The sequence below is a fragment of the Lactuca saligna genome, chromosome 9 (genome assembly GCF_052625555.1).
Source record: "Lactuca saligna cultivar CGN05327 chromosome 9, ASM5262555v1, whole genome shotgun sequence".
Lineage (NCBI taxonomy): Eukaryota > Viridiplantae > Streptophyta > Magnoliopsida > Asterales > Asteraceae > Lactuca > Lactuca saligna.
This window is the reverse complement of record NC_136425.1, coordinates 3,457,075-3,468,295: the sequence shown is the minus strand read 5'-3', so window position 1 is coordinate 3,468,295 and position 11,221 is coordinate 3,457,075. Positions and strand designations below refer to the sequence as shown.

Below are 11,221 nucleotides of genomic sequence, written 5' to 3'. Positions count from 1 at the left end.
GTTTAGACTGTGGGCATCTTGGATGAGTGAGGAAAAATCTTTCCAAATTAAGAGTATCATAAATGAGCATAACTGTGCAAGAAACTTCAAATTAGGTTCAATTGTCAACTATGCTTGGATAGGTACCCATTACACCACCTAATTCTTACAGAAACAAAAAGTTAGTGTTAGGCTCCTTAGGGATGAGGTTAAAAAGAAATTTGGGATAGATGTAAGTATAGGACAGTGTAGAAGAGTTAAGAAGTATGCAATTGAGTTGATTGAGGGAACATTAGTGGATCACTATGCAAAGCTATGGTCATATGGTGAGGAGATAAGAAGATCAAATCCTGGATCAACAGTCAAAATAGATGTCAATGCTATGCCAGATGGTAAGACTTATTTTAGCAAGTTTTACATTTATTTTTATGCCCTCAAGCAAGGGTGGAGAGGGAGCTGCAGAAGAATTATAAATTTGGATGGGTGTTTCTTAAAGGGTTTATGTACAGGAGAGCTAATTGTTGCTGTAGGAAGGGATGCTAATAATCACATATTCCCAATTGCATGGGCAGTTGTATGTGTAGAAAACAAAGAAAATTGGAAATGGTTCTTGGAAAATCTAAAAGATGACCTTCATCTAGAGGATGGTTTTGGTTTATCATTGATGTCAGATCAACACAAGGTATGTCATATACTTACAACTTTTATATATTTCACAATTAAGTTACATGATGTTTAAAATATGACTATTATTATGTAGGGGTTGTTAGAGGCTGTTAAGGAAGTGTTTACTATTGCGGAACATAGGCAATGTGCAAGGCATATTGTAGCCAACTTTAGGAAAAGATTTAGTGGTGTACACTATGAGAACATGTTTGACAATGTTTTTATGTTGTACTTGTTTGCTTGGTTTGACATTTACTTGTTTGTGTGAAGTTAGTATGTTTACATTGACAATGGTTTGTAATATTATCATGCTTTGCTTCTTTAAGACTTTCGGATTCCTATTACTTTTCACCTAGCATGCTGTCAATTGCCATTATTTTCATGTGGTATTTGTGTGCTTAATGGACAAAAATGTGGTTGTGTTTGGTTGGATTTAAGTGTTATGTTTGGTATTGGGATGTAGTAGGTTATTAAGTTTGGAATTGGACAAGTTGTTATGTTTTAAATTTGTTGTGTTTGGTTGGATTTAAGTGTTAACTTTGTTTAATTTGATTGTTCATATTTTGTACATACAAAACACATCAAACCCCAAATATAACCAGTTCAATTAAATAAAGTACATTACAGATTACGTAACAACTTAAAGGAAATAAAGTACATTACAAGTTTCAAAAGACATCAAAGTGCATTACAAGATGCATAACAAGACAATTGTTCCAACTGACCTTCATTACCACTTGTACATGATTAAACAGAAAAAAAAATACCCAACTAGATACTAGGTAAACCTTCAACTTAAAGATCTCAGCCTGAAGCTTTTTGTTGGACTTATATAACCCATTTATGATCAAACATTCATTGTTGCACTCCATTTCATCAACCCAAGCTATAAAACCTGAACGAGCATCCTGATTCCAAGTATTTGCTTCAATTAACACATCTTAAAAAAGTAGGGTTAACATCAAAATGTGAATAACTGGTAAATTACCTTTTTCGGGCATGCATAAAAGGGCCTTCCTGGGTTATTGGTGGTACGAAATGTTCTTATTATAGCCTCAGCTCTAGATCCACATTCAATGTTCCTCATTATGTACCTTCACAGTGAAGAGTATTTGAAGAAGAAAACAATGTGCTAGAATGAATGCAAGAAGGTATATATGAAGGAGCAGTGCATAAAAAAGACTATATTACCCCCACTATGTAAAAGACTATATTACCCCCACTATTGCACTTTCAACGGATCCGATTATCAAACTTAAGAACTAATTTAGATCAAAAACAATCAGCAAAGAACATCAGACATCTTTACAAAACGACTATCATTTTGATATATCTTTCATTAATCATTCGATTTCACTTACAAAATGCCTGTCATTAAGACAGGACTTTTACATAGGGATATTTCGCCAAAATAAAAAGAAATAAAAGATAAGAAATTAAGACACACGAACACTACATACTAATAACCTTCTTAACCATTAACCACCTTAGCTGCAGATCAACCCATCACCAAAGCTTAACAAGGAAATGGAGCACAACAACCAGCAACAAGAGCATCCGCAACATCATGCCACCCAGAGCAACACCAACGACTTTAAACTTCTGATCATGATCATCCAGCTTGTGCTGGAGACTGATGTGGTCGATCCTGTGAACGACATAATCTTGTCCTAGCTGCTCCTTCAACCTTTTCATTTCAGTTTGGTTTTCTGCAATCTTCGGACCACAATCACAGAAGATTGAGTGGAGCACATTGTAGTTGATGTCTTCACCAGAATTTATAGAGTTGGGTGAAGGTGGTGGAGCCGACACTGTTGCTTTTTAAGGGTTCTTCCACAAGATTGTTTGCTCGAAAATGGTAAACAAGTTTCAGATTTGTTTTACTTCAAGCCCCACATGCGTATGTCCCCTTATAATTCGAGACTTGTGCCTGGGACTCAATCGAATCGACAGTGAAAGGTTGTTGGGGTGTTGGTAGACATTAAAGGCGATAATTACTAATCTGCATGTGCTAACTTATGTGTCATCGAGTCAACTCGGTATTGACTCAATGGGTTACCTCATACGTATACATGGCAAGTGATGAGGCAGATGACGAGGCAGGTTTACCTGCTAAAATGGGTAAGGTGACTTTCTCAATCGGTCATCAACAAGTTTAACCCCTTAAAACGCAAAAAATAGTCATGAGGGATCATTTAAACCATTATACGTAACTTTGTTGGGCTAGAGTGACAATAACCCTTTATTATAATAAAACATAGTGATATTACATATTAATAAAACGTTCCCAAATATGCTCCATTAAATCATGTCGAAGAGCATGATGTCTGACATTATCACGTAGTTCAGAGTTTCTTTGAATTTGATATTGAACTTCTTCGATAGGCCCTCGATTCACACGTATAGGAGGATCAACATCATCTGACCAATTACTAATTGCATTTCCTTCATTTTCTACGATCATATTATGTAATATAATGCATGTATACATTATATCCTTTATGTTTTTAAGTTGCCACGATCTTGCTGGACCTCGTACAATTACCCAACGAGATTGAAGAACACCAAATGCTCTCTCCACATCCTTTCTTGCAGCCTCTTGCATTTCTTTAAACTTGATCCTTTTTGGGTCGGCCGGATGTGGAAAACTTTTAACCATTGTTGCCAATTCAGTATATATACCATCTGCAAGATAATATCCTTTTGTGTATGTTCTTCCATTAACAGTAAAATTGCATTCAGGAGCATAACCTTGTAATACATCATTGAATAATGGTGACTGGTTAAGTACATTAATGTCATTGTTAGACCTGGTAACCCCGAAATATGCATGCCATATCCAAAGGTCTTGTGATGTAGCTGTTTCCAACATAATTGTTGGACAACCTTGATCACCTCGAGTATATTGACCTTGCCATGAAACCGGGAAATTTTTCCAAGACCAATGCATGCAATAAATACTTCCAAGCATACCAGGAAACCCGTGCTTTTCTGAATGTTTTTGTAGTAAATTTTGGATATCATTAGCATTTAGTTTTCTCAAATAATGGCTTGAATAAACCTCAATCACGCATCGACAAAAGTTTTGTAGACATTCGATTGAAGTTGATTCACCAATTCGTATGTATTCATCAAAGAGGTCACCAGTTGTGCCATATGCCAACTGGCGTATGGAAGCAGTGCATTTTTGTAAAGGGGAAAGACCATTGTTTCCTAAAGCATCTTTTCTTTGTTGAAAATAAATAGAATGGTTAGAGATACAGTTAACTATTTGAACAAATAGTTCTCGCCTCATTCGAAATCTTCGTCTAAACGTTTGAGGTGGGAAAACAGGATGCTCATCGAAATAGTCTTTCCAAAGACGTTTATGCCCTTCTTCACGATTTCTATTTATATATCTTCGACTTTGCCCAGGACGTCTTGAACTTTCAGCATCTGACTGTTCTGCTTCCAAGCATTTTAGCTCCTTATATAGTTGAAATGTAGAATTACTTGTGAGATGGTTGATTATGAATTCAGAAGCAGAATCGTCTGAGGAGTATAAGAAAGATATAAGAAATAGTTTGAATTGGTAGGTATGAAATAATAAAAACGTTGTATTCTTTTATAGCAAGAATATAGAGTCAAATGAAATTCAAATTAAAGTAAAATGAAATCCAAATTATATTCGAATGAAATTGAAATTAATGTAAAATGAAATTGAAATTAAAGTGAAATGAAATCCAAATTAAAGTTAAATGAAATTGAAATTAGAGTCAAATGAAATTGAAATTAAAGTGAAATGAAATCCAAATTAAAGTTAAATGAAATTGAAATTGGAGTCAAATGAAATTGAAATTAAAGTGGAATGAAATCCAAATTAAAGTTAAATAAAATTGAAATTGGAGTCAAATGAAATTGAAATTAAAGTGGAATGAAATCCAAATTAAAGTTAAATAAAATTGAAATTGGAGTCAAATGAAATTGAAATTAAAGTGGAATGAAATCCAAATTAAAGGCAAATGCATACAAGATGTTCAACTCTATAAATAAAGACGAACATATTATATTCTCATTCACACCTACCAACCATCTGATACACCAATCATGAATCCGAATTACTATACACACTTGTTATCTTCTTATGATCCCGAAAATCCAAACAATCATCCACAACATCCATACCCAAATCCAAACAATCATCTACAGTATCCATATCCAAGTCCAAACAATTATCCACAATATCCATACCCAAATCCAAATAATCATTCACAACATTCATACCAAAATGCATACCCAGATTCTACCAGCCCGGATCCTCCCCATATTCCAGAAAATGAGCCAACATCAATAGAAACTCCTACCAACAAACGACAAAAAAAAAAAATAACCTACTGGAGCAAAGAAGAAGAAATGTTGTTGGCAAAAGCTTGGCTACAAATTTCAGAAGATAGCATTACTGGAAGTCAACAACGTGATAAAGAGTTCTGGAGACGAATTACTGCATACTATTAAAAAAGCAACACGTCGAACGTTGCAAGAACTCAAGCCAACCTCAAAACGCATTGGCATTACATGAACCCATTTGCAGTTGCATTTAATCAAATGTATACAGTGTTGAAAAGTCAACACCTCAGTGGATGGTCTGAGGATGATCTCAAACGTGCAACTTTTGAGCATTATCATGCTAGATATGGTGCCGATTTTAGGCACAAACATATTTGGAATATCGTTAAAAATGAACAGAAATGGAAAGGTTCAAGCACTGCATCTGGGGCATCTATGTCTTCATCAAATACAAAATCTTTCATTAACCTGGATAATGATGAAGTTACAACTCGTCCAATTGGTAGGAATGCAGCAAAAAAAGCAGAAAAAGGGAAAGCTACCAATTCCACTTCGTCACCTGGTAATAGGCTTGATGAAATACTTGAAAAACATATAGAAGAAAATAAAAAGACTTTTGAACACTATCAAAACTCTTTGGATATGAAGAATGCATTGAAAGAAAGAAAGATGAAGATTAAAGAAGAAAAGGTAAAGAATGATGAAATTTCAATCATTTTCATGGAGCCCAGTACCATGTGGGAAGATGGACGTGAAATTTGGAGAAATCGTTGTGACGAGATTAAGATAAAATACAATGTGAAGTAAAATTTGTATTTTAGATATTATATTTTTTATTTAGTATATTATTTGTAACTTTTAATTTTTAAATTGTAATCTTTAATTAATATTTAGTAATTGTAACTTTGAATTTCTAATTAATGTAATATTCTAGTTTTATTTATTAATATTATTTATAAAAAAATTAAAGTGATAATGTGGAAATCCATTGAACTCTTAAGAGTTTAATGAAATATAGAGTTTAATAAGTTAAATGATATAGTTAATGGAATGCTGATGTGACAATCCATTGAATTCTTAAAATTTCAATGCATTGGAGATGACTTAATATTGTTGTATACCATTCAATATCCTATTTTTCTATTTTAATAACATATAGTAATTCGTTTGTAAGGAATTTACAAATACAACAATTTAAAATTGATATTACTTCTTAGACGCCATATTCAATACAATATTTTGAACCTTTTCATAGTTACATAATTCACACATCTACAAACGAGTTTATATCAAACCATCAAAACTCATAACCAAATCCATTAAAATAACCAAAAAAAAGTCTAAAATTCCAAAAGCTTGACCCATATATCCAATATGGTTTTCATATAAGTAAAAATTAAAAAGTTTGTTATTTATATATCAATCAACGAAAGTTCTTCGTCATCATTATAGCTCGTAAGTCATTCCTACCTTCAGCATCCGTTTATGTGGAATTTCAAAGACACTGTGACTTTGCCTCAAGTTCTTTTTCATGAAATTGTAAGCGTAATCAATCAAGAACTTCTTCCCAATCGAAGACCCTGCCCTTGAAACAATCTCATGCTCACCCACCAGATGCACGACTCCCGATCGCCAAGCTTGGTCTAGCTTCGCCACATCCTCGTCAGATACACGACCTTGCTGTCGTTCTTCAAGAACTCCATAATCAGATTCAACAAACTCCTTCAACCGTTCAATCAAGATCTTCTCAAACGACTCCTTTTCATTGCGCACATCCGTGTACCCGTACCTCACCACACACCTAAACACGTACAGATCATTTGGCTTCACTCTCCTGAACAAGAACCGCTCTTCTGGTGCCACCCTGCTAACCGGCAATGACTTGATGGAAACAAAAACAAGAACCGAATGCAAAGCAGGCACGTTTTCGATATAATGTTTAAAGATTGGTGGAATGCCATGGGCTAGCTCGGAGTAGAAGATAGCAAGTCCACCCATATGACTGATGCTGCTATCTGTAACAATGTCTTTTATGACTTCTCGTGACACCTTGTTATCGAGCTCAAAGTTGTATTTTGCCCGGTAAACGTAGTTCCAAGTGCACATAATGAACATGAGCACGACAGCAAATGAAAATGGCAAGTATCCGCCATCCCCGAATTTATAGAGAACCGAGCTCAAATAGACGTATTCTGTGGAGCTAATCACAAGCACAAACAAGAGCACTAGAAGTGCGTTCGTTTTCCATATGACAAGCATGATTACTACCATGAACGACGAAGTTAAGGTCTCGGCAAATATAACCGCAATACCTTTTTAAAATAAGAAACAGAAGTAGTATATAAGTATGGTTAGTAATTAATGATATATATATATATATATATATATATATATATATATATATATATATATATATATATATATATATATATATATATATATATATATATATATATATATATATATATATATATATATATATATATATATACACACATTACGTACCATAAGCATGACCGATGTTTTCCGTAGTTTTGAATGTAACAGTAACAAGAACACAACCGATCATAAGAAGATAGTTCATTTCGGGTATGAAAACTTGTCCTTCGTACTTGTCTGATGTATGAATGACTGAAACACGAGGAAAGCATCCAAGCGATAGCGACTGTTTGATAATGGAGAAAGTTCCTGATATCATAGCCTGGCTTGCGATAATCGCCGCCATAACAGCAACCACAAACACCGGCCAGTACAAGGCATCTGGAGCTGACTTATAGAACGTATCCGCCACATCATTTTGGTGCTTTCTAAGCCACGACGCCTGACCACTATATGCTGAGATTAAAGCCGGATAAACCACACAACCCATGCTTATTTGTATGGATTTCACTGTAAAGTGTCCAAGATCAGCAAACATGGCCTCAGTTCCTGTTACATTCGAGCCAGAGGAGTCATGATTTACGTAACATAAAATCGATCGATGTAAAGTACTTTGATATGAAAAAAATAAAAAGTTACCTGTAATGGCGAGCACAACGCCACCAAGTGAAATCCAGGCGTCCCTGTTGTTACGTTTGAAGTAATCGACGATGTATTTAGGGTTTAAGGCTTTGGCGACAGAAGGGTCGAACTTAAAGAAATTGAACACACCGATTCCGGAAATAAGGGCGAACCAGACACAGATAATCGGCGCAAAGGAGTACCCAACTCTGTCTGTCCCATACCTTTGAACCATGAATAATATTACCAAGATTATTACAGATACCACCACGATCCTCCCTGCAAATATAAATAAAACATCACTTTCCACCACGTCCAAAAATCAAACCAACAGTTGCCTAATCGGGTATATAAAAATGTATCAAATAATTTCATTGGTTATGTTTATTTAGGTTTCCAAAGTTTTCTCTGTTTTTATTGCTTCAAAATTTTTAAATGTCGAACGTGACAGAGGATTACACTCGTAGATCGATAGCATATTCTAATAGCAAGTATCGAAAAATAGTTAATAATAACGTTTGCATCGTTTTGTTTTAGCGATAAATTTCAAAATGAGACAAAAATACACCGAAAACATAAAAATTACCCTCCGTCATAGAATCTGTTGCTTCCTTAAGTCCCGATACTGCCGACAAAACTGTCAAATAAATTGTATATGTTACAAACAATTGAAATCGATGATTAATTATTTTTGAAAAGGATCCTTAAAGAGCAAAGTGAGTAGTCACCAGAGATAGAGGGAGTAAGGATGCCATCACCAATAACCATAGAAGTTCCAAGCATGGCGCCAAATAGAAGGCAATACTTGGCGAACTCGCTATTCTCTAGACTTTTCTTGACCCTCGATGATATTGTGTTGGCATTGCCCGGCAATTCCAGTTCGAAATTGGACACCTCCCGATCCTCTGCCTGCGCACTTGGGAGCAAACCAACCTTTGCATTTCGACACAACTTTGAGTACAAAGCAAACGTACCTCCTGTTACACATATCCAAAGTCCAAACCAAAACACATATTCATCAATTATATTTACCTAACCATTTATTGATTAAAACATGGTTTCTAATTTTTCTTGCATTATATATATATATATATATATATATATATATATATATATATATATATATATATATATATATATATATATATATATATATATATACTAGCAGTGTACCCGCGCAAAGCGGCGGAGCGTGTAAATTCTTTCGGTGATATGTTTCCTCTATAAAAATGTTATGTTACAAAAGAAAGTACATATCGAAAACAAACTAATCAAACTATGGTGTTATTTGGGAGATGAAGTCATTTTTTGTTTCTGAACGGTGGGTTTTATAGCAGAGGAGGGAACAAAGATGTATATACAATTGAAGAGATATTTGAATCAACATGCTAAATTTAAGGATATCTATAAGGGTTCAAAATTTGAATGAATCTGAAATTTGAGCGAACCATATCAAATTGCTGAGAAGTATAAGGAGATTTGATGATAAATATTTGAATTCAAAATTTGTTTAAAATTTAATATTATTTTATTAATAGTTACTTGTACTATCAGCTTCATCATTTGGACATCTTAAAAAATATTATTATTATAATCAATCTATTTTTAGAAATAGTTAGATTTCTTTTATAAGATAGTATATATATATATATATATATATATATATATATATGAATTGACATTACATTATTTATTTATATATTTATTAGACCAAATGTGCGTTTTTCAACAATGATTGTATTAAAATATATGATAGGTATCAAATAAATATACTCAAAGTCGTTACTTGAAGGGTTTTTTGTTTTTTGTTTTTTGTTTTTTTTTTTTTTTTTTTTTTATATTTCTTGGTTTAAGCGTAGTCAACATATATTATAATATACCACTCGTCAGATGAGTCCTACCCTAGGTAGGCTAAATCTAACCTTGGTTCATGCTTCATAGCATCTTGGAATATTATTATTATTATTAATATTAATATGATCATTATTATATATTAAACATTTTTGTATATTGCAACCGGCAAAGAAAAAGGCATGTACGTGACACCAAATTTCATTGCAACCCTCAATTTTAGTCGATGAAAACGAGTCTGTATTGCAAATCATTATATATGGGTTGCTATTTATTTTGGTTTAATGAGAGAAGCAAAAACTTGAAGAACATGAACGAATTAAGAGGGGAGAAAGTGAAATGCGTACGTACCATCGCCATTATCATTGGCATGTAAGACGATCATCACATACTTAATAACAGGAATTAACGTGATGGTGTAAAAGATGAGGGACAAAACACCCAAAATGTCATCTTCATGCTTAATCCCGTTGGTAAAAGTGCTTGAGAACACATACAACGGTGACGTTCCTATGTCGCCATAAACCACCCCAATGCTTTGAAAAGCTAGTCTGAGTATCACTCCCCAATCCTTCATAAAATTTAATTTAAAAAATTAGCAACCAAATCGAATCCGTCAAGCAAGGATAGATCTAACATATAAACAGGGTATGCACATGTAAATATACATAAAAAAGTAATTATTTTGATAGTGTATGCCATAGTCAGGAATACGAGATTCACCTGTATATACTGACAATAATAAAGTAAATAAATTTTGAAAGAGAAGTTATATACGATACGAGTAGGAACTAACCTTGGTGCCATGGTGACCATGGTGGCCTTGAATTTTAGCGGACTCCATATCTAAGGAATCATGACGCTTCAAGCCAGGGAGTGGGTTTTCGGAAAGTAGAGGATCAGGCGTTTGGTGGGAATGGATTTGGTAGTCGTGATCTTCTTCTTCTTCGCCTTCGACGTTGACGATGTTTGAATTCCGTTTGCTGTTGCCGGGGGTTGTCATGTTGGAGTGTCTGCGGCTGCCGCCAGTGCTCGACATGGTGGTTGTTATGGATCACAGATAAGATATATAGAGTGGGAGCCTGGGAGGAAACATTCTATAACGGATGCTCTTATATAGATTGAGTTTGTTGTGGTAGGGTCATAATAGTCTTTTTCAGAGTTTATCTCCTATGATATTAATAATTCAAAGTTGTAAACACGTCATTGATCAAATAATATATTATGCCTTATAAGTTTTTTTATTATTTTTTTTTTGTTATCAATTCTCTTCAAAATAATATGAAGTTTATGTTACAACAAGACGATTGGCTATATATATATATATATATATATATATATATATATATATATATATATATATATATATATATATATATATATATATATATATATATAT

At 33.8% G+C, this 11,221-nt stretch overlaps 2 protein-coding genes across 2 annotated transcripts; one reads left to right on the top strand and one right to left on the bottom strand.

Annotated features, from left to right (window-relative positions):
* Nucleotides 1-5,199: 5,199 nt before the first annotated feature.
* LOC145014847 (uncharacterized) lies at nt 5,200-5,778 on the top strand. Its single transcript, XM_078973281.1, has one exon. The coding sequence runs from the start codon at nt 5,200-5,202 to the stop codon at nt 5,776-5,778; it is 579 nt and encodes a 192-aa protein (XP_078829407.1).
* Nucleotides 5,779-6,156: 378 nt separating this feature from the next.
* Nucleotides 6,157-10,924, bottom strand: LOC145015659 (potassium transporter 5-like). Its single transcript, XM_078974129.1, has 7 exons — nt 10,619-10,924; nt 10,174-10,393; nt 8,700-8,948; nt 8,558-8,608; nt 7,990-8,250; nt 7,477-7,899; nt 6,157-7,283 (listed from the first exon to the last, which is right to left on the bottom strand). Exons 1-7 carry the CDS (start codon nt 10,859-10,861, stop codon nt 6,418-6,420), a joined length of 2,313 nt encoding a protein of 770 aa, XP_078830255.1. The 5' UTR covers nt 10,862-10,924; the 3' UTR covers nt 6,157-6,417.
* Between the last annotated feature and the right edge of the window lie 297 nt (nt 10,925-11,221).